Raw genomic sequence first — 23,952 nt, forward strand, 5'->3', positions numbered from 1 at the left:
CACTTTACTAATACCAGTTAATGCTCTGACCCTTATGAAGTAGACACTGTTATTGTCCCCATTTTTTAGTTGTGGAAACTGAGGTACAGGGATATTTAGAGCAACAAAGTTACACAGTTCGTAAGTAATAGAGCCAGGACTCCAAATCTTGTGTTCATAACCATGGTGTTTATGTATAAAAATGAAGTAACCACAGGATAATCAGTCTGGTTTTTTGCTTTTTTCTTCTTTCAATTTAATGTGAGGCGACCCAAGATTAAGAAACTTCCTTATTTAAAATAATGAGACGTGTTCACAGAAATGTCAGAATTTAGAAAAACCATGAAATAATTTGGAGTCTTTTTTATGGATTAAAATGAGAGGAAATAAAATGGGGAGCTATAACATGTCTTCTAGGCAGATAGTCTAAAACAGCACTGTCCAATAGAAATCTTATACAAGCCATATATTTTAAGGGTTTTTGATAGCCATATTAAAAAAGGTAAAAAACAGATGAAATTTTTAGTAATATATTTAACTATATTTCCAATTATTTCAACATGTAATAAGTATTTTTAAATTATGAGGTATGTAACATTCTTTTTTTTTTACCAAATATTTAAAAGTCCAATGTGTATTTTACACTTTAGCACGTATGATTTTGGACTAGCAACACTACAGATACTCAGTAGCCCCATGTAGTTGTAGCTGCCATATTGAACAGTGCAGATCTAAAGTAACTTGGGGTTGAAGCACACTCAAGGGAGTCTCATTCAGCCAAAAGCTAAGCATTTGTTAAGTTTTTGAATTGCGTTCCTGAAAATTTTACCTCAGGAAGTAAAGAAAGGGAGTGAAGAGTTCTGCCCCCTGGGCAGAAAAGTGACTGACTTTTAGAGGTTGTTATCATCCCAAGACAGAAAAATTGGGCATAATCAGATTTAAGAAATCATTCATTGCTCAAAGACTTAAAATACTTTGAGTGCTGTTATGGACTGAGAATTGTGCTAATTATCAGGGTGGATATGGAGTAGTGTAAGATATGTTCCCTATTTTAATGGAGTAAACAAACATTGAATTATAGTAAGTGCTGCAAAGGAAAAATACAGAGTGAATGAGTATTTAACAGGGGTTCTTAACCTACTTTGTTAAGAAGTGGTGTTGGCAGGAGTGGATCAGGAAGCTGCTTCAGAGAAATGACATTTAAGCCTTAAGAATGAGTAGAACTTGGCCACAAGAAGAGGCCAAGTGCATTTTAGGCAGAGGGAATAGTGAAAATTCTGAGGTGAGAAGGCCAGTGTGTGTAGTGTGACAATGAGTATAGCTAACAGAGTGCTTACTGATGTCATCTAGTATTTCTAAAATCCCCATGAAGTAGGTACTATTTTAATCCCCATTTCACAGACAAGGAAACTGAGGCACAGAGTTTAAGTGACTTCACCAAGGCCTTGTACTAATAAGCAGCAGAACCAGCAGTTGATCCTAGGAACTCTAACTTAGGGGGAAACAGGTGAGAGAGATGAGGCTGGAGAAGATTCCAGCTGAGGTCACACTAGAGTTTCAGGTTCAAGGGGTGTAAAAGTCTACATTTTTCATGAGACCCTTAACAGAAAACAGCACACGGGTTTGATTATACCTTAATCACAAAGCGATAGTTGCAAAAAAAAAAAAAAAAAAATGAGATGGGAATGTTTCCTTTACCTGATACATATGATATGCAGCGCAGTATCCGAAATTGTTTTATTCATGTTGTTATAGATGGTATGTAGACCTCAATAAATGTTCCAAAGAATGATAGGCTTCCTCTATCCTTGTTCTGACTCTTGTTTAATTGCAGCAGTTTCCTTTTGAAGTAGATAATCTTATCTACATGTTATCAATGAAGAAACTAAGGCCTGGAAAAATCAAGTAACTTGTCCAAGCTCACCTAGATAGTAAGTAGTAGAACCAGATTTGATTCCAGATCTCTTGACTCCAAAACCCTGCTTGCTTTTTGCCAGACCACTCCAAGAGTAATGTACTTCAGACTTAAAGGGGTTAAATATTAGGGACTTGGAGCGCTGTATGGGTGTGTAGACACTGAGAACACAACTAATTCAGGGATTCTCAAACATTAAAGTGGAAGAATCGCTTGGAGAGCTTGTTAAATGTCGACTCCTGAACACTACCAACTCTTAATTCAGTTGGTTTGGGGAGGTGCCTAGTAATCTGCATTTCAATAAGCACCTCAGGTTTTCCTGATGCAGCTGGCCCTTGGCTCACTCTTTGAAAAATACCATTTGAGCTGCTTAAATCGTTTTAAGTCTTCTGGTTCTGATAAATTACATCTTGAATGTGAAGAAAACTTAGTGATGTTTTGAAAACATGGTTGTTAATTTTAAAGAATCCCATATAAGGGGGAATGTTGTAAGAAAGATTAAGTTAGACAAGTGTTCCTGGTTTCAAAAGAGTGGATTCTATAAAAACTGACTGATGAACTAGACTTCAGCTTGGCCTTGGGCTGCCAGTCCATCATTCAAAATAACTCTTGAGACACGGTGTAGAAATGGAAGCTGTATAGTAGTGTAATTAAGCAGCCTACTAACTAATAATCTGAAGTTTTCTAATAGCACAGTGCTCATGTATACCCTCCATCTGCTTTATCCTCCTTTCCCTCCTCACTTAGCAAACCGTGCTTCATCTTCAGGGTCACTTTGTCCTAAGATCCTAGCCTGGGACAGGTTACTTGTTACATGCTGTCATAGAACCACATTCTTATCCTTTGGTGAATGTACTCAGTTTACAATAATACAATAATTAGAGTAAGTATTTATTTTGTTGGCTGATGAGTGCATGCTCACCTTGCCTTTTTCCTCTTTGGACTTGGATAAGGACTGGATGGTATCCTGATCAAATTATCAGGGAAATTAAGCTAGAAAGAGATTTACTAGAAGACAAAGCAGCCCTCTAAGCTTCACAATAGAATAATAGACTGAATTTATCCAATATAATAGGACTAACTGAATAATTATATGTGTCCCAAAAAGCCAGCTACATGAGGACAGTATGGGGTGTGTGTGTTGTGTCTTAATAGCAACACAAATGAAAAAGTTATAGAGGTTTCCTGACGATGGTATGGTAAAGCTTCCAAAATATATAAATAGATCCTAGAGGACTCTAAATCTGTCACCTCACCTCTGTATTGTGTTCCATTTTGGCCCCCATATTTTAAGTTGAGAAGTAGATCAGCCAGAGTTCACTGATAGGTATAAGATAAAAGAATGAGGAAATTTGAAGCCATGCCATTGAGGCATACTTAAAGAACCTGGAGATGTTCGTTATGGAAAAGCAAAGACTCAGAAGCAACTGATTCATGACTTGTTATTTTACTGATGTGTACATTGATACTTTCACACACCATTGGGATAGCTGGTGGTATGTTATACACAATAAACTAAGGCTCAAGCCTTAGCTATCAAATCACACTTTTTGTTTTTTCAAAATCTTTTAGAACCCACACCAGACGCCTCCCCAGACTCCAAGAACATCAAAAAAGATAATACTATAAAAGAAGAGACTAGTGAAAAACTGGTTTCTTGGAAGCAAAGGAAAAATCCAAACAATAGAGTAAGCTAATTTTTCCATAAAGGTGATGGATGAGGGAGGATGGAAACTCTTGAACAACAAAGAATAGGTGTTGAGAAAAGTGAAAAATTAAGGATAAGTGATACATTGATTGTGAGAGCAATTTCTCTTTCATGTATTTATTCAACAAATATTTAAACACCCAGTGTGCCTTGGCACTCGTGCTCGTTGCTAGGGATACAGCAAAGAACGATATGTACTCATCAACACAACCCCTTCTTCCCTGGGGCTTCTAGACTTGTGGGGAAAATGAACATTAACAAATACATAAATCCTTTATTGTAAACTGTGGTGGGTGCTGTGAAGAACTGGAGGCTGCTTTGTGAATGACCAAGAGAGATACCTAACAATGCAGGAAATCATGGGAAGATTGATTTATTAAACCCAGAATTGCCAAGATTTTAGTCCTAGAGATGGAGTGATCAAATGTCCCCAGCTGTTCTAGAGTGTTGGCCCATGGACATGTGCTCTCCGCCCTTGTAACTCTAGCTCAAAATAGGCCAAAACTCATTTCCTTAGTGTTTCTTTGCATAGCTGAAACAAGCTGGCATTTGAAAAACAACAGGTCTTTACTAACTGCCAAAGAACAAAAGAAAAATAGTATCAAGACTAGTGTTAAAAGTTTTTCACCCCGAGAACAATTGTACCAATTATGATTAGTTCTAAATGTCAAGTTTGCTTTGCTGAGAACATATAGTGAATTCACTTATTCAGCCAAATTGTATTGAGCGTCCTGTATGCTAGACACTGCATTAGGCTCTGGGGATAGAGTAATAAACTGAAAGGACTGCTAACGTGGCATTTTTTTTCCTTGTTCTCATAATAATACTCGGAGCCCCAGCCTATCCTTTTCTACGGAAGAACCTTGGCAGGGACCCAGCGTAGTCAGCTAAGAGATAAGAGTGGTTGCTAATAATCACACCCACATCAGTCAATTCTGAGGGAGAGGTTGCTTTGTTTATGAGAGTGTCCATCCTACTCTGAGACCCTGGATTAGAGAGGGCAAGTAATTGCTGCAATTTCTGTTGTTGCCAGTAGGACACTTTTCTGTTTTTAGGAGCTTGGCAATAAGACTATAATTTGATGGGAGTTTTCGGAGGGGTGGTAGTTAGAAGTGATGGTGAATAACTATCAATTTTTTCTAGCTAACTTGAAAATCGTTCTGCCACATACTGGTTTCTGATGCTGCCTTACTCATCCTTGACACCTTTCTTTTGGTCCCTTTCTTCCTCACTTCCCATTTATCACCAGTTCTTGTCTGTCTGATTCTAAAGATCCCTTAAAGTGCACTTGTCCCAAAGGTTAGTTCAAGCTGACTTTCTCAATGAAAGGCGGTGGTGGTTCTACATTGTAGCACAACCCCTTGTCTCCTCTGGGACCAAGTCTCAAACAAGTCACAGAATGGCTTCTTGGAGTAGCTGTGGTCTAGAGGACTATCATTTCCCATGGTCGTTAGGGAGACTTTCTGAACCACATGGTAGCCAGAGGGATTTTTTTTTTTTTTTTTTTTTTGTAACTGTAGGATTGTTACAATTATAGATGCAGGGTACAAAAAAGAGGAGGAATCCTGTACAGTAGAAAAACAAAACATTCTCAGTCAAGTATTCCTGGTTATACTAAAGAATGTAACTTTTAAAACCAAAGAGGGGCCGGCCCTGGCCGTTGTGGGTATGGCTCACTTGATTAGAGCTTTGTTCATAAACCAATCCATGTTTCTCTCTTCTCTCTCCTTCCCTTGTTCTCTCTCCCTCCCTTCCCTGCTCTGAAAGTGGCAGGTGTGCGGGGACACACACACACACACACACACACACACAGGTTGGGGCAAGGCGTGCGGGGACACACACACACACGGGTTGGGGCAAGGCGTGCGGGGACACACACACACACACGGGTTGGGGCAAGGCGTGCGGGGACACACACACACAGGTTGGGGCAAGGCGTGTGGGGACACACACACACAGACACAGGTTGGGGCAAGGGAGGGTGGAGAAGGAAGTGCAGAAGGTGGTGCAGATGGGTTCGGCCTCCTTGCACTACAGGGAAGCTGGGCAGAGCCTTTACCACAGGACTTGCTCCGGAACACCTCGTCTAATCAACTGCTCACACTTGTGCCAACATAGAAAGTGCTGGCTATTTTCTTATTTAAATAGAACTGAAGTACCATCGTGAACTTGAAATTCTCCAGTCTTTTAGACATCATACCTCAATATATTGGCTTTGGGGAGGTTTCATATCCTGTGTTATATCCAAACCTTCATCTCTCCCAATGATCTCATGTAAGTATTGATAGCAAGGGAATTGTATTATGACTGAACCATTCCATGTGAAATTATAAAACATTTGGCTGAACACTGCCATATTCCCACTTGCATGTTCTGATCCGAAGCAGTCATACAGGTATGCTACAGTGCAGCACTGGTTTCTTGGGAAAAGTGTTGAAATTTGATGGTTAGTATCAAATCACTTCGCCCACCTGACTTCACTTCATTCACATAAGACTGGTTTTGTTCATATAGCTTTCATTTCTCCTAGTTAATTGCTAAGTCACTTGTGGGTATATATTTAGGGCAAGTTTGTAGTGAAGTTTTAATATATCTTTGTATTAGTCCATCCTTCTCTTTCTTTTTGTTCTTATAAACCTTTATAAGGGCATTTCCAGGGGGTGGTCTTGGTTGGGTTTCCAGCCTTAGGGGGAAGTCAGAAAGCCTGTGGTGGAAATAGAGTGAACTGACGTTCTGCTGAGGCTCTGGCTTGGCGGGTGCTCCCTTTCTGGCCTGCTCCTTCTCTGGTTCAGGCACTGATCTGCGTGCAGGGAAGACCTTAAGTACTCAGGTGGAGGAGACTCCCATTCCTGGTACCAAGCCCAGACCCCAGCCCAGGGAGAGTCATCCTCTCAGCTTTGCCGTGACCGTGGTGTGGTGCGGTTACATCAGTCCTCCAAGACCCAGAGGGAATTTTTTTTTAATGCAGATATGTTACCGTCCAACTGAAAGAAAAGAGTTAAGTAGCTTGACCTAAATCAGGATAAAAGCCAGAGTAAGGAAGCAGTATAATAGAGAGTAGAATTTCCCAGCATGTGATCCTAGGTGGTGTAGAGATAGCAAAATCATGCTGCATCACATCAAATCATTGTGAAAATTAACTTTTCCAGTTATGTCATAGTACCCTTTCTGCTTGTAAACTGCCATCAGATTCCTTCTTGTGAACGCTTTGAATCTTTTCTGCTCTTAGGTCCCTAGTTTTATTCATTTTTCACTCTCAATAGATGGGCTTTGCAGCTCATCAGGCCTGGGTCTGACTTCTGACCCTATAACTATTGATCATTTAAATCAATTAATTTTTTTGGATCTCAGTTTACTTCTGGTAAATGCTTTGTGTGAAGACTTAATGAGCTTACCTGTGTAAGACCTAGTGTTGTGCATCTGGTAATAACATGACAATAGTTAAATATTATTGTATTCTTACTGTGTTGAGTACTTAATATGCATGATTTCATGTAATCTACACAACAGAACTATTAGATTGGTGTTAGGATTATCTCCATTTTACAAGTGAGGACACTAAGGTTTAAAGATGTTAAGTACCTTTTCTACAGTCTCACAGCTAATTAATGGCTGAATTGGGATTTAAACCTAGGCTGTCTGAATCTGAAATTCTGGCACTTAACTTCTATAGTTCTACTGTTGAACATATCTTAGGTGCTCTGTAAATGTGAGTGCCTTTCCTCTTTTTGCCTTTTACTTTCTTCCCTGCCATTTCCCAGTATCTGTTTCTGTATCTTGTTATGCTTGCCCTCTGTCTTAGAGAAGAAGATAGACTTTCTTCATCGTTAGTTATTGCATCTCTGCTCTTCATACTCTCCTCTGACATTAGACACCCTCTATTATTGCTTCTCCAGAGCTATTTTGATCTATTCTCCATGCATATTTCCCCATTTTGGGGGGTGGGAAGAGACCACTTCATTGCACAACCATATTTCTCAACAGGCAGACATTGTTCCTTTCTCTACTGCTCTCTCTTCAATTCTCGCAGCCTGGTATTTTCCCCTTCACTAGTCAGGGACACAGGAGGAGAAATTTGCAATTTGTCTAGAATAGAAAGAGTGTAATCTCCATCTGAGGCAAGAGTAAGGGAGTAAAGGAATAAAGGAATGTTACAGATAAGGATGAATCAGGAAGAAACATTGGAGGAGTTCAGACCAGTTGACTCTTATTTTCTTTGTCAAACGGTAGGCATGATTCTCTGCCAGGACTGTGGGGCCTTAGAGATTAGAAAGCTCTCTAAGGGGAATAAGAACGGTTGCTGACCAGGGAGAAGTAGAAGGATTGGTAAAGGCCTGCCAGAAGTGGCAACTTTCTAAGAGCAGCTGGTATGATATGTGTATGGATAAAAGAGAATGTCAACTTCATCCTGAGTCAACATTTGGCAGGGCTTGTATAGTTAGGACAAGGATATGAGCACGGGACCTGGTGCTTGTCAGGATATTGGGCTGGCTGCCTATGAGGCAATGGAGGGAAGGAACTAGAATGTTGATAACTGGCAAGTGTGGGAGATTGTGACCTGCAGAGGCTTGATTTTGAGGTATTCGACAGGCTTACCATTTGCTCAGTGAAGATTCCTTTAGTTCCTGCTGTTGTCAAGGATTCGTAGGAGGAACTATCTGGCATTATTGAGTATCTGCTCTCTATTAAGCAGTTTGCTAAGCACAGGGACACAAAAAATAGAACAAGATACAGTCCCTATTCTCAAGGAGCTTATAGTTTATAGGAGAAACTCACATAAATACTTGATAATGTGTGAAGGTCATTTCATCTACATAGAGATCTGTAGGGCGAGCAGGAGCAAAGAGCTGGGAGATAGGGGTAAACTTTTCACTTCTGCCTTGCTTCTTATGAATTGTATAAGCTCCTTGGACAAGTTATTTTGCACAGTGATCTTTACAATGGGGAAACCAAGAGAACAGGAGTTATCTTCTGAGGGTGGGCCCCTTGTAGTAAAGGCTTCCCCGCTAGGTGAGTGTTCTAGGAACCTGTCTGTATCTGGACCAGCTCGTGTTGTGAGAGGCTGCGTTTGGCCTCAGTGATTTTTTTTTTTAAGACTTTCAACGCATTTGTCCATTTCATGATGGGTGATTTACGAACATAGCTGCCCAAACCACACTGAGTGTTCAGCAGTTTTTGACCAAAACCAGCATGACCCACATGCCGCGCCTTCCCTATGCACCCAATCTTGCCCCAACAACATTTTTTTTTTGTTTGTTTCCCTGGATGAAAAAAGCCCTCAAAGGGAAATGTTTTGCCACTGTGGAAGAGGTGAAACAAAAAATGGCAGCAACACTAAAAGGCATCAAAATAGATGAGTTCAAAAACTATTCTGAGCAGTGGAAAAGTCTTGATAGGTGTATTGCATCACACAGAGAGTACTTTGAAAGTGACTGAAGTTTAAACATATAAAAATAAATACGCAATTTTTCATAAGTAAATTCCAGGGTTTTTGGGTCCCCCCCCTTGTATATATGAGGAACTTTTATAAATTTTTATAAATTAATTAATGTCTCTTTGTCCCCAGGTGGAAGAAGCTGGGCAGGTGTTCCTGTTGATGAAAAAGGATTATCGAATCTCCCGAAATGTTCGCCTGGCTTGGTTTCTCCATCACCTGCATCAAACTGTGCAGGCCACACCCCAGGAGATGTTGGTAAGACCCAGAGATACACAGGATGCAAGGGGCTGGCTCAGAAAAAAAATATTTTTAGATTTTATTTATTTATTTTCACAGAGAGGGGAAAAGATGGAGAAAGAGAGGGGAAGAAACATTGATCGGTTGCTTCTCACACTCCCCTAGTTGGGGACCTGGCCTGCCACCCAGGCATGTACCCCAACTGGGAATCATACTGGCAACCCTTTGGTCCACAGGCCAGTGCTCAATCCACTGAGCCACACCAGCCAGGGCAGAAAATCTGTTTTTTAAAGAGGATACTGGAAAGAGATAATAGGAGAGACTAACTCTGGGAAGGGCAAGTGACTTTGCCCACAAGATGATTCCACAGGGGAAATTTTGTTTCATCATTTTTCATGTAGGAAAAGTATATTTTGGGTTGCGGGAGGTAGAGCTAATGGTGTGTCATTTTGGGTATGGAAATTCAGGTCCTGGGAAGAAAGGGGTCACTCCTCTCTGACCCTTTCCTTTTCTCTTCATCCTAATTGTCAGCTTCAGTCTGAGCAGGAATTGGAAGTCCTCAGTGTCCTGCCCCCTGGGTGGCAGCCAGATGAACCAGTGGTCCCAAGGCCATTTCTCCTTGTACCTTCCACACGGGTCACCTTCTTGGCTTGGCAGTATCGATTTGTCATTGAGCTGGACCTTAGCCCATCTACTGGCATTGTGGTAAGGGGTTATGGGGACACAGTGGGGGAAAGGATGAGATGGGGTGAGGAGGAGAGAGAAAGGCTTGGGAGAAATGACAAGTAGTCTCAGCCTACCATTGTGGAAAGGGGACAGGCTGTTAAGGAGTGGTGGATGTGTAAAGACAGACCCCATTCCAGTGGTGACACTATATTTGGGGGTGTGAGCAACACTGACCGATTGAAGCTGCTTGTTCCTGCCCTGTGCTCAGGGCTGCCCTTGCTTACCCTTGAGACATCTTTCTGTGCACTGCCCTCAGGATGATTCCACAGGGGAGATCTTGTTTGATGAAGTTTTCCATGCCCTCTCCCGCTGCCTAGGCGGGCTACTTCAGCCCCTCCGAGTGCCTGGATCTTGCATCGACTTCCAGCCTGAGATCTACGTAACTATCCAGGCCTACTCCTCAATTATTGGCCTGCAGTCCCACCAGGTATGGTTGCATCCTTGCTCCAAGTTTGTACCCTCAGACTTCATTTCTGACAGTCCTGTGACCAAGTCCTTATCCTCTCTCTACTGCCTTTGCCCAAAGTCCCCAGCTCTGCTGGCTTCTTAAACCAGTTTCTTAGTCATCTCTTTGAGTCTCTCTCCTCTTGAAAAGAATCAATTCCTCTGGTCTTAAATAGCCTTCCCATAAGCTAGGTCAGATGGCATTGATTGGACAAATTCCCCTCTCACTTCTCCTGTATATCTCTGGTCCTGGCCACTGTATGTCTGTTTTCTCACTGTGTTTCCCTCCTTCCCCCTCCCCCTACCTTCAGTTCCATCAGGCTTGCTGGTGTCCTGACTCCTGGCACTAACCCCAGAAGATGGTCTTTAGGAATAGTTTTATGATTTTAAAGTATAACAAGTACCCAGAAACCTAATTTCTTCCAGGGACGGAGGTGGGTCATTTTCTGTGAATGTCCTGTGAAGTGTCAGGTATAATGCTGACCATAGAGATAATTACACACCCAAGCAGGCTATCATAAGACACTCCTTTTGGACAATGGCCAAGTCTGTTACTGGGATATCTGTCTTATAAACGTGGCCCGGTTTCCCTTCATCTCCTGTTAACACCCACAACTCACTGGTAGGGCCTTACCCTGAACTGTCTCTGATGGCTACATTGTAACCTTAGCTATCAAAGTGGTTTTGAAAGACAGGGATGCAAGGAACAGCATCTGAGGGTCTGAAATATCCTACAAGACAATTGGTGCACACCTGGATCCCAGCCCTCTGCCCTGGATTCAAGTGCCCACTAGTACAGATGTTAGGACTGCCGGTTGTGGCCTCCATCCCCAGATAGAGTCCAGGCTTTGTAGGCATGTTGATAGCCAAGGCAAGGAAAACATGGGTATTAGGTAATCACTCAACATTTGGTTGGGCTTGGCAAACACTTACTGAAACCTGATCTATGCCAGGCCTTGGCTAGGTCCTGGAGACATAGATGAATCAGGCACTGTCCCTATCCTGATGGGAGGTGTGAGAGTTTAGTGGGGGAAACTGATATGAAGGAGGTGATTTCAATTGAATGTGATAAGGGCACTGACAAGTTATGACTCAGGGGCTATGGGAGCACTGAGGGAGCATCCAGCCAAGCCTGGGGCAGAGACAAGGAAAGACTTTGGGACAAAGAGGCGTTTGAACTGTGTCTTAAAGGAGGAGTTGAAGTTAACCATTCAAAGACAGGGAAACAGGATTTCCAGGCAGAGGGACCAGCAAAAGCAAAGACACAGAGCTGTGGAACTGTTCTAGGGAGCTACATGTTACTAAGTTTGATCCAGTCAAGTTTGAACGTGGAGGCGGGGTAGTAAAGAGGAGACTGGAGAGATAAGTGGGGGCGGGATTATGAAAGACCCTGAAGGTTATGGCTAAGACCTTGTGCTTTATTCTATAGGGGAGTTTAGTTTGGTGCTGGAGAGCTTGAATCTGGAAACACATTGCTAGTATTTGCTTCCTGGCTATACCACTCACTGGTTGTGTGCCCTTGGGCAAGTTACTTAACCTCTTCATGCCTCTGTGTCTTTTCTCCAAAGTGGGGATAGTAACAGTACTAATATTATGTGGTGATTGAATCAGTACATGTCAAGCAGTTAAAGCAGTGCCTGCCACATAGAAAACATGCAAATGAAAACTATTAGCCATAGGTGGTAGGGAACCTTTGAAGGTTTTAAATGGGTGGTAACAGGATCAGATTTGTACACTAGGAAAATCACACTTGTCTGTGGCCAATGAGGGAGATAGGTTAGGGGACGAGTTCTGAATTAGGAAGAGCAGAAGATTATAACAGCATGGGAGAGGACGTGAGGCCCGCACAAGGGCAGCAGCTGTGCAGAGGAGAGACTTAGTGAAGCCCACAGGGCCTCTAGCCCGAGCCAGCTTCCTCACCATCTCTGTAGCTCCCTCAAGATGTATCCTGCTGCTTTAAAAAAAGAAAAAGAAAAGTTAAAATCGCTTAATTATACATGTCCATTAAGGGACATTTGAAAAATACGTAGAATTAAAAGAAAAAACTCACCTATAATATTTCAGCCAGAATAACTACTACTAACATTTTACGGAATTTCTTGTCTCTTGAGTATGTGGTTATTCTCCCTCACCACCACTCCTCATCGAAATAAAGAAGAAACAGCGGACTCATTCCAGACACACAATTTTACGTCCTGCTTTTTTGAGTGAAATACGGTTGTTTTCCCATGGCACTAAATGTTCTTTAGAAACATGACTTTTAATGACTGTTTGACTTGATCATAGTTTGTCATTATGCATTTAACCAAACCTGTATTGTTGGACCGTTGGGTTGACCCAGTTTTCACTCTTCTAAACAATACAGCTGCGAACAAACATCTTTCACAGCTTTGTATACTCCTCTGAATCTGTTTTGCTTCTCACAGTCTGGATTGCAGAGGGGCACTGCACCTCCCCCCTCTTTTGGCTGTGCCCGCCCACTTCCTCAGTTCCGAATAGGGAGGGAAGAGGTAGTTGTTGCGCAGGGGGGCAGGGGCTGGGAGAGGTGGGCATGTGAGACAGGTTGAGGGAGAGCAAAAGGAGCGAACCCAAGGGCCACCACAGGGGCCAAGAGGCCTACATAACATTTGAAGGATGGGGCACTTATTTATGTTGGAAGTAGGAGAGAAACCCCATGGAGAAAGAATGAAAGAAAATGTCAGAGACAACAGATCCAAGATTAGATGGAGAGATTAGCTTTAGGGATAAAGAGGAGGAGGTGGAGAAATCTTTTCTTCAGACCCTAGAAGGAAGCACAAGAACACAGATGGATATAAACATCTGGCAAACACTGAGGATGTTTTCCCTGGGTTGGAGAGTAGTATACCCTCGGGGTTAGGGGGATTGCGAATTCCTGTTGACAGATTTGAGAGGGGAAGTTATCAATGAGGGTAAAGGGAAGGAAGGAACATTCATTGGGGGAATAAGATTTCGAACCTAAAAAAGAGAAATGTTCCAGACAGTCTCTGAGTGCAGTGCTTAGAAATCAACAAGAATAAAAAAAATGTGTGAGTTAAGAGTGGAAAGGGCTGAGGTGGGGCAGTTTCCAGAGAATCTGGTAGCCCAAGTGGAAGAGTTCCTTTGGCGCCCCCATGTGCGGACATGGGGAAACCCAGTGGGAGGCCTGGGGCAGAGGACGGTTGTGAACCCAGATTAAGGTGACTAATGACGTGGGGGCAGTGAGCAGGAATGCCTGGGCTGAGGACTGATGAAGTAGATGATCTGATGAGAGAGGAACTGGCTGTGGAGTTAGCCTGCTTGGATGGGAATTCAGGATTGCCTAAAGGGATAATAAATAAGGAAACCGGGAAGGTTATTGACCAGTGTCCCCCTGACCTTCATGCCTTGGTCTTTCCCTTGTGCTTTTCAGGTGCTGGTCCAGGGCTGCCTTTTGGACCCTTCCCAGCGGGAAGTGTTCCTGCAGCAGGTGTATGAGCAGCTCTGTCTCTTTGAGGATAAGGTGGCCACCATGCTGCAGCAACAGTATGACCCCCAGAGCCAGGTATGTGGGAGGCATTTAGAAGAGGACCTGTTAAGGTACAGAGGGGAGAGAGAAGAGACAGGCCTAATTCAGAGGGGAAGAAGGCAGAAAAAAGGACTAAGAGCCAGAGGCAGAGCAAGCCAGGGATAGAAGTGCTAGTGAGTGCACATGGCAGGTTCCCTATTGGGAGGAGGGCTAGGTTACTCTTGCTGGGAGAAAATGTGAAGGCTGTTTCCTGTGATTTTTCTAGTTCTGGATCTTTTCCCCCAATGGATCTGAGAAGGTGATCATGGTTGGCTTTGATCTCTAGTTAGTATTTTGTACAATCAGGAATAAAGTTCCTTGGGCTCACTAGAATGCACTCCCCTTCCTTTTGATATACTAGAAGTAGCCAGGCAGGTGGCAGTTTTATATGTCTGATACACATTTGCACTGGTGTATAAAATATTTCATAATGGCAGTGGGAAAATATGGGAAGGGGACCTCATTGGCAAAATGTGGGGAAACCCTGCTTCAGTGCAATCAAGTGTTTCATATGGCGCTGGACTGCCTACACTCTGAGGGTCAGTATCTGAACACACACTAGGGAAGGAAGCACAGTCAGGGCTCGGCTACATAGGCGGGGGGTTGGGGTCCTCACAGGATTGGGCCTGTCTGGCCTGGGAAATGCTGCTGTAAATTCAGGCTTTGTTACGGATACAGCAATGCTCTGTCCCATTCTGTTTTTTCTGTAACTTGGGCCAGGCAGAGGACCAGTCCCCAGACTCAGGGGAGCTCCCTGGCCGGAAGATGGGAGTCTCCATGGTGACAGCTGATCTTGGGCTGGTCAGCATGATTCGTCAGGGCATCTTGGCGCTGCAGTTGCTTCCCTCAAACTCTAGTGCAGGTCAGTAGAAGGAATGTTGGTGGGATTGGGGAAGTAGAATTCAGGAAGGGTGTTGGGAGCTTTATCAGCAAAGGTAATTTCTAGGGGATCAGTAGGCCCCAGGGGAGAGGATCTGATGTGTCTCCTTGTTTGTTAGAGTGCAGTGTGTGTCAGTGGGTATCTCAAGAACCCACAGCTCTGACAACCATCAGGGATCCTAGTGGGAAGGATGTGTCCTCTAAGGACATTACCAGGAGGAGACTGGGCTCCAGCACTCAAGAGGAGGAGGCAGGAGGATGAGGGAGAAGAAAGGTGTCTGAGGATTATAAAGCACGTTTGTTGGCAGACACTGAGGTCTTCGCAGCTCTGTCAATTGAGTGCCTGACTTTGATGGGTCAGTGTCCTGGGTCTGAGTCTGATGTTTCCTGCTGCAGGTATCATTGTGATCACAGATGGGGTGACCAGCATCCCCGATGTCGCTGTCTGTGAGACGTTGCTGAACCAGCTTCGCAGTGGCACTGTGGCTTGCTCCTTTGTACAGGTGAGCTCTTCCTAGGATGGAGAAGAGGGAGGTGTGGCATCTCACAAAGCAGGACGTGGTTAGTCTTTTTTTTGCAGGTGACAATTGCCCAGGTAAAGCCAATAGCATAATTATGTGTGTGGTGGGGAGAGGTGTCATGTCTAGAATGGGATAGGTGGCAGTGGTGGGAGGGGACTCTTGTCTTTGTCCTCTTTCCTTAGGATGTAGGAGACAGCATATTATAGTAAAAAGAATGAAGAATTTGAAATCTGACAGTCAGCTTCAGTCCCATTTGATTAGTTATTACTGTTCTGTTTGCAAGGGTCAGAAAACCCAGTTCAAACTAGCTTATGCAGTGGAGGAAAGTGGTATATTCAGGAAGCTGCAGTCAGTTTGGATTGGTGGACTGTGGAGTAGGGGCAAAGAGCAATGGGAAACAAGGCTGGAGGGTAGGCATAGGCCAGAGCATGAAAAGCTGGTTCTGCTGTATTGAGGAGTTTCAGCATAATTCTGTGGGTGACACAGATAAATAGAAGGAAAGTAACTAGTTGAGTTTGTGTATTATAAAGGTCATTCTTGATGCTGGGTAAAGGGCAGGAATGGAGGCAAGAAGACTATTAATTGCAATGGTCAGGTGAGAGAGGAGTAGGGCTTAAATTAGGGTAGGAGAGAAGGGGATAGGATTGAGAAAAGGAAGAGGTAGAATCAGCACGATTTATGATTAGCAACGGGTGAGGAATGAGGAGAAAGAAGAGTTAAGGATGTCTTCAAGTTTCTGAGTTTAGGGATGACTGGGTAGCTGACAGGGCAAACGGGAAGAGAAGCAGTTGGGGTATAGTGAGGATAAGATGATAAATCCAGGTTTATGCATGTTGCTTTTGATGGCTCAACAGGGTAACAATTAAGAACATGGCCTTTGGAGTTAGGCATGCCTGGCCCAAATCCTGGCTCCACTTATTAGCTATGTGACACTGGGCACGTCAGTTCACTTCTTGGTTGGATTTATTGGTAATGAAGATTATAATAATACCTTCCTCGTTGGGTGAGAGGATGCATTTAAAGTGCTTAATGTAGTGCATAATTACTTAATAAATGGCTGCTATTCATAGCAGTTAGAAGTTGGATATGCAGATCTGATACTCAGGAGACATCGCTAGTTGAGAGAGAGTTAGGCTTTGTCAGCCTACAGATGATAATTGAGTAGAGAAGAGGGTCCCTGAAGAACCTGGGGGAATACTAGTGTTTAAAGGCCTTTCCTAGGTAGGGGTCTCCATATACAATGAAGAGGAATATTCAGATGAGAACCAGGAGATTCTGGTGTCAGAGGATTTAGAGTTTAGGGAAGAAAGGAGTAGTTAATTGTGTAAAATGAGGAATGAAAAGTGCCCTTTGGACTTGGTGGTTAGGAGGTCACGGGATCTTTTTCAGGCCATTGCAGTGAAGAGGTGGTGAGGGACAGGATTGCAGTGGGTTGACGAGTGGATAGACGGGAAGGAAGTGGAGACAGTGTTGACACAAGGAATTTGGCTGGTCATCAGGTGGGGAGTGAGAGAGAATGGTAGCCAGAGGGCAGTACAGGGTGGAAGGAGAGGGGTGTTTCTGTTTTGTTTTGTTTTGCTTGTTAAGCTAGAGACTTCAGCATGTTTCTAAGGATCCATGGTGAAGAAGCACTTGAAAATCAGGGAGAGAAAAGGAAGCCCGATGGTGTACAGTCCCTAAATCGAGGGGTGGGGGGAGGGCAAATGGCTTAAGAAACAGATTGAGGAGCAGGAAAGAGTCACATCTTTCTTTGAGACCAGAAGGATGAAAGTGAAGATGTAGATAAATTCTACTGAGGGCCTGTGATTTCTCTCTGAAGTGAAAGGTGAAGATGAGTGTCGTCAGGGAAGGAGGCCAGAGCTGGGAGGAGGGCGCTGCATGGAGGACAGCATTGAAGGACTGGCAGCGTTGGGCGTTGCATGTTTTGATGTTATATCAGCCTATACAAGTGTGTGCGTTTCTCCATTTGGGATCCATTGGAATCCCTTTGGGGAATACAGATCCTAGTCGGGTGTTTGAGGTAGAAGCAGAAAAAAGTGAAGAGGGCCAGGGAATTGAAAATGATGCTGATGAGGTTGCTTGAACAGAGTCCTGGCTGGGTTGAGAAAGGAGGATGAGGAGGCCGCTGATACACTCGGAGAGGCCTGGCAGAGAGCAGCAGCAGAAGGATGGAAGGAGCCTAAAGGAATATGGTTGTGTGTAATCAGTGGGATGTGGGAATTAAAATTGCAAATATAAGATCAGTAGTCCTTCCTTATCCAACTGAAGAGAGGTCCCAAGACCCCCACTGGATGCCTGAAACCATAGATAGTACGGAACCCTATATACAGTATGTGTTTTCCTGTACATACAAACCTTTTCAGTTAAAGAAAGCACCTTACAGCTTCTCATTGGTATATCTGCACTGCCGGCATTACTGCTCTTGAGCTTTGGGTCCATTATTAAGTAAAATACAGGTTACTTGAACACAAGGACTTCAATACTGAGACGGTCGATTTGACTGTTGATCTGATAACCATGATGGCTCCTAAGTGACTTACAGGCGGGTAGCATATGCAGCATGGATACGCTAGACAAAGGCGTGATTCACGTCCTGGGTGGGATGGAGTAAGACTTCATTGCACTACTCAGAGCGGCACACAATTTAAAACTTAAGAATCGCTTGTTTCTGAAGTTTCTTGTTTAATATTTTCGGAATATGGTTGAGTGTGTAACTGAGGCTGCAGAAAGCAAAACCGCAGATGAGGGGAGCTACTGCTGGCATGTAGCTAGCGGGCGGGTGAATGGTGTAGAGACAGTTCCAGGAGGTGAGGGTTAAGGAACTGAGAGGCCAGAAAATTGAATCATCGAGAGCAGATCTGCATATATTTTCTGGAAAGGACCAACTAGTAAGTATTTTAGGCTTTGCAGGCCATAGGGTTGTCACAGCTACTCAGCTCTGATCTTGTGGTAGGAAAGCGGCCGTGCACAGGATGAAAATGAATGGACGCGGCTGTGTTCCAACAAAACTTTATTTACAAAAATAGGTGTTGGGCTAAATTTGGCCCACAGGTTATATTTAGTTTGCCAATCTGATCTACAGCCTTGGTATTCAGAATATGGTCCACAGTGTAGCAGCATTGGCATCACCAGGGAAGTTGTTAGAAATGCAGAATCTTTGGCCCAACCCAAACCTGCTGCATTTGAACAAAATCCCCAGGTGTTTTGTATGCACTGTAAAGTTTGAGAAGCACTTCATTAGAGCGACACCGTAGTCTCTCAGGATGATGACAGTGAACCAGTTGCCAAAATCTTGAATGAATGGGAGGCAGGCTGGTGTTTGAGGAAGAAGAATGTGACCAGATGGTATAGGCTTCCGGCAGAGGGCTCAGGGAAGGAAAGTTACAGTGGTCTGTCCTGGGAGAACACTAGCCCACTTTCCACTCTGTGATCCAGAGGATGGGAGCAGCCACCAGCCCAGCCTCTTCGGCTCTTGTACTTTCTCTGGTACCTCTTTTTGAGCGAGGTCTCTTAATTGCTCACTTTTTCCAGGTGGGAGGAGTATACTCTTATGACTGCAGTTTTGGCCACGTGCCCAACGTGGAATTGATGAAGTTCATTGCAATGGCAACCTTTGGCTCCTACCTGTCCACTTGTCCTGAGCCCGAGCCAGGCAACCTGGGACTGACTGTCTACCACCGGGCGTTTCTCCTCTACTCCTTCCTGCGCAGCGGGGAAGCCCTGAATCCTGAGTACTATTGTGGTGAGTGGAAGACTGGGGCAGGTGTGGGAATGGGGGAGTGTAGATGCACTGAGATGATACAGGGATCTATCTGGGGTTGAGGTCCCTGGGGGACTGAAAGTGTTAACTGTGGCTGATTACTCTGGTATTCTCTCCCCATGATTTCAGCACAGCCCCTCCCCCTTATCGCTCTCTAGTAACCTCTGTCCCCCTCCCCATCCTCACTAGGCTCTCAGCACCGCCTGTTTAATGAGCACCTGGTCTCTGCCAGCAGCAACCCTGCCTTGGCCCTGCGACGGAAGAAGCACACTGAGAAGGAGGTGCCAGCTGACTTGGTCAGCACCGTGTCTGTACGGCTTCGAGAGGGCTACAGTGTCCGGGAGGTCACCCTGGCCAAAGGTAAGGGTCACTAGGCCCTGCTATAGCCCACAGACCTCTCAGGCTTTGTGTGTGGGAGGGCCTGCTGAACAAAGCAGAGGGTTCATATATCACACATGAAAGTGTCACAGTGGAACATTTTGCTTGTCATTTGAGACGAATGGATTCTGAGTTGCTTTCAGGGCTTAGTTCTCTTAGCATTTATCTGCCTAATTGCATCTCCTTTTGCCCACGGTGAGTGATCTGAGAGTGGTGTGGCATCTTCAACTTGGCTTTGTTTCAGATGACTGCAAAATTCTCTTTGTGTCAGTTGAAGGGCTGTGGGCCTGAAATCTAGGGAACCATGCTTGGAACTTTAGACCAGGCTAGAGTTCCATGGGGTAGGTGGGGTTTCAGATAGGACTCAGTCCCAGGCCTGGAGTCCTCTGCCTGCTTCTCCTGACCAGCCCTCCCACTCCCCATGAAGGAGGGTCCCAGCTGGAGGTGAAGCTGGTGCTCCTGTGGAAACACAACATGCGCATTGAGTACGTGGCTGTGGCACCCTGGCCCCTGGAGCCTGAAGGCCCTCGAGGAACACGGGTGGAAGTGACAATGGAAGGTGGCTATGACATTTTACATGATGTGTCCTGTGCGCTAAGGCAACCCATTCGCTCACTGTATCGTACCCACGTTATCCGCCGCTTCTGGAACACACTACAGAGGTGAGTGAGGTCACTGCTCAGTCAGTGATGCCCCATTTGTTGTGTGAAGGGAAAGATGTGTGAAGCTCAGAGCTGAAGAGTCACCCTGAGCACCAGGCTTGTGTCCAGGGTCCCCTGTCCCCCTGGAGCTCCCCTCCTCTGTACCCACCAGGGTCAGGTGTGGCTCAGGATTGGCCCTTGTTCTACAGCATTAACCAGACAGACCAGATGCTAGCCCACCTGCAGTCCTTCTCTTCAGTCCCAGAACACTTCACACTTCCGGACAGCACCAAGAGCGGAGTGCCGCTCTTCTACATCCCTCCTGGCTCCACCACCCCGGTGAGTGGCTCTGATGCTCATTGTCCCCATTGTGTGCCCACCCGGACTTGGGTTGGCATGACATCTGGAGCCCAGAACCACCTTTTTTTCCTTCCCTTTCAAGTCTGAGGCACCCAAACCAGAACCCATTAGCCTTGAGAGCAATTTTCCTCCCTCCTTCCAAGCCCCTGGGGGAGGAGAAGGATCTGTAGGGAGAGGCTGGCTGTCTTCCACAGACCACAGTGTCAGAGGTAAAGACTCACAGATGTCTAGGTGGTGGCCTTCCAGCCGACTACAAGCCCCCTTGCCCCATCTCCATCTGGCGTGCTCTGGCCTCCCCTGCCACCTTCACCCATTTCCTACCAGTAAAAACTCTGTGACCCGTGCACTTCTGAAGACCATAGCTTCCTTCGTCCTGTGCTTTCTTCACACCCAGCCCCAGCTGTCAGCCTGGCGTTGCTAGACCTGGGGCTTATGTCAGTATCAGTGGCTTCCTCTGAGGTCCTGCCATCACTTGGCAACTTTGCTCATAAGTCAGTGACAGAAGCATGGCAGTTCTCATCCTTTGCCTGGAATTAACTTTAAAGGCTACACAGTCTGTTCCTGGGCTCATTCATCCTAATCTAGTTTTCATATTGGAGGCAGTTTTTGCCTCTAGCCCAGGCTGGGTTATGGGTTCCTTTAAACCACTGCCATCTCTGACCCTCTGAGCCCCATGGTTCTGTGCAATGTCTGGAGGCTGTACCCTGGTTTATACAAACACTCCTACAGAGCTGTCCTTCCCTCCCCCAGGTGCTCTCCCTTCAACACAGTGGGTCCGACTCATCCCATGCCCAGTTTGCTGCTTACTGGAAGCCAGTGCTGTCCATGGATGCAAATTCATGGCAGCGTTGGCTGCACATGCACCGCCTAGTGCTAATCCTGGAGCACGACACGTGAGTGTCCTCTTAGGGCCATAGCTGGGATGGAGGAGTAAGGTTGACGGGACGGGATGATGGGGAAGGGGAGCAGCAGATGAGCTCTGACCAACCTTGGCCAAGAAAAACTATGACCCTTTCTTCCAGCTCCTTAGCCCATATATACTCACACAGGTCCTAGAAGAAAGAGGTAGCAGTCTGTTCTTCTCCCCCAAGATTGGAGCTGGTAAATCTGACCTCAATGCTTACCCCTTTCCCCAGGCCAATCCCCAAGCATTTGCACACCCCGGGCAGCAATGGGCGCTACAGTACTGTCCAGTGCAGGATCTCACACTCCTCGCTGACCTCTCTGCTTCGGGACTGGAGCAGCTTCGTGCTAGTCGAGGGCTATTCCTATGTGAAGCTGCTCTCCAGGTGGGCAAAGTGATGTCCCCTCACTCTTCCCCCACCACCTCAGCTCATCATGTCTATTCCTCTAACCCTAGACTGCATCCCTACTTCCTCCTAAACTAATTTACAGCCAACCCAGCGCTGTTCACCAACTCCCATTTCTTCCCAGTGCCCCAGACCAGCCCCCCTCCTCCTTCTACATGGTCCGCATCATCTCCAAGGCCCCGTGCATGGTCCTTCGACTGGGTTTCCCTATCGGCACACCAGCACAGGCCCGGCACAAGGTGAGCTGCCCACTCATTGACTCCCAGCCAAAGGAGCCTGGGGTGTAGACTGGTTCCTTCTCCACAAGCCCACAGGGCCAGGGCTGGTAGAGAGAGGACCCCTTAGACTAAGTACGGCTCTCTCACCTTGTCTGGGAGCCCTTTCTCCCAGATCTTTAGAAGGTGAGAGTAGGAGAATCAGATTTCATTTTCCCCTCAGATTGTGTCAGGCTTGCAGGAAGAGATCCTGCGGCTACGTTTCCCCCACCGGGTACAAAGCAAGGAGCCAACACCTAAGGTGAAACGAAAAGGGCTGGGGGGCATTGGTGGGGGTAACTCTCCCTCCAAGTCTCCCCCCCTGCTGGGGCCACAGCAGGCCCTCTCTGACCGGCCCTGCCTTGTGGTTCTGCATAAGCCCCTGGACAAGCTACTCATCAGGTTGGTACAGAGGGTGGGGTTGGGGCCAGGAGCATACGGGAGGGCTGTGGCTTAGTTGGGTTCAAGTAGCGATCAACTGGGAGTTGTCCGTGTTTCCCAGGTATGAGAAGCTACCCCTGGACTACCGGGCACCTTTCTTGCTGACATTGGAGCCACCAGGGCCACTACCCTTGGTGTCAGGCCGCTCAGCCTCTTCTAGCCTAGCATCGCTGTCCCGCTACCTCTACCATCAGCGCTGGCTCTGGAGTGTCCCATCAGGACTGGCCCCTGCACTGCCACTCAGCGCCATTGCCCAGCTCCTCTCCATCCTCACTGAGTACGTCACCTGAGCCTGCCAGACAGCTTGGACACTGGCAGGAAGCCCTTGCCAGACACTGCCCCTCTAAGCTATTATGCAAAGTATCCAGCACATAGCAAGACCTGCTGTTGCTATTTCCTCTTCTCCCTCCACTCTACTTACTTAGGCCTCTGGCCCCAATTAGACCTCTTACATTCAAGGGGCCACTAGTCTTAGCGGGACCCCAGCACTCAAGTCTGCCTGGATGGCTGCTGGAAGATGGGTGCATAAGTGGCATGGGGTCAGGGATGTATACTCTGACTGTCTCTCCTCCATCTCATCCTGTCCCTGCCCCCACCTTCATGGGGCTTCAGAGTCCGACTCTCTGAAGGGTTCCACTTCGCCTGCAGCGGGGAAGGAATCATCAACATGGTGCTGGAGCTTCCCATTCAGGTAGGTGCTGTCCCTCGTGACACCTCCCACAAAGGCTTATCACCATTCTAGGGGCACTGACCTCTGAGCTGGGGTGGGACTGCTGGAAACTCTGCCTCACAAGGAGCCAAGTCTTGAGGCCAGTCCCAGGGCAGGGTGGCAAGGGGGCTAAAGTGCTGAGGGTCAGAGCTGGGCAGGGCCAGATCTCTGCCTTGGCTGGGGTTTGCCCAGGATCTCCGGTTCTCCCCTCAGAACGAGCCCCCGGGACAGGCCGCAGTGGAAGAGAGGCACACGTGTGTTGTCCAGTACATCCTCTTCCCCCCACACTCCACCTCCACCAAGGATAGGTGAGACCTGGCCCCTCCTGGAGAGTTGCTGCTCCACATTTCTATTCCTCCCTACTGTCCCCTAAAGTTCTGTCTCCCATGCCTGAGAGAGTTGGGGCAGGGGGGTGCTGTTTAATTTTTTTTTAATCCTCAGACATGCTTATTGATTTTTAAGAGAGAGAGAAAGATCAATGTGAGAAAGAAACTTTGATCTATTGCCTCTTCCATGCATACCAGCCAGGGACCGAACCCACAAACCTAGGCATGTGCCCCTACTGGGAATCAAACTGGTTACCTTTTGGTTTATGGGACAGTGCTCCAACCAACCGAGCCACGCTGGCCAGGGCAGGGGGTGTTGTTTTTAGATGCTTCTTCAGGCAGGTGCAGGTCTGGTAAGGCCACATGTGAGTTGTGGCTGTCCT

General features: G+C 46.0%; 1 protein-coding gene and 1 pseudogene across 1 annotated transcript in view; one reads left to right on the top strand and one right to left on the bottom strand.

Annotated features, from left to right (window-relative positions):
• SZT2 (SZT2 subunit of KICSTOR complex) overlaps positions 1-23,952 on the top strand; it is a 55,421-nt gene that overhangs the window by 972 nt on the left and 30,497 nt on the right. The window contains exons 2-18 of the mRNA XM_090269278.1: positions 9,169-9,294; positions 9,808-9,981; positions 10,259-10,429; positions 13,856-13,987; positions 14,711-14,852; positions 15,266-15,372; positions 18,922-19,132; positions 19,340-19,510; positions 19,956-20,190; positions 20,379-20,508; positions 21,280-21,422; positions 21,666-21,818; positions 21,964-22,078; positions 22,278-22,495; positions 22,596-22,811; positions 23,147-23,225; positions 23,457-23,551. Coding sequence (XP_090125404.1) covers positions 9,169-9,294; positions 9,808-9,981; positions 10,259-10,429; positions 13,856-13,987; positions 14,711-14,852; positions 15,266-15,372; positions 18,922-19,132; positions 19,340-19,510; positions 19,956-20,190; positions 20,379-20,508; positions 21,280-21,422; positions 21,666-21,818; positions 21,964-22,078; positions 22,278-22,495; positions 22,596-22,811; positions 23,147-23,225; positions 23,457-23,551 — 2,618 coding nt within the window. The remainder of the gene's footprint in view (positions 1-9,168; positions 9,295-9,807; positions 9,982-10,258; positions 10,430-13,855; positions 13,988-14,710; positions 14,853-15,265; positions 15,373-18,921; positions 19,133-19,339; positions 19,511-19,955; positions 20,191-20,378; positions 20,509-21,279; positions 21,423-21,665; positions 21,819-21,963; positions 22,079-22,277; positions 22,496-22,595; positions 22,812-23,146; positions 23,226-23,456; positions 23,552-23,952) is intronic.
• On the bottom strand, positions 5,658-8,267 carry LOC150014748 (DNA replication complex GINS protein PSF1 pseudogene; annotated as a pseudogene).

Source organism: Furipterus horrens, unplaced genomic scaffold, assembly GCF_987537825.1.
Source record: "Furipterus horrens unplaced genomic scaffold, mFurHor1.1.pri manual_scaffold_3, whole genome shotgun sequence".
NCBI lineage: Eukaryota > Metazoa > Chordata > Mammalia > Chiroptera > Furipteridae > Furipterus > Furipterus horrens.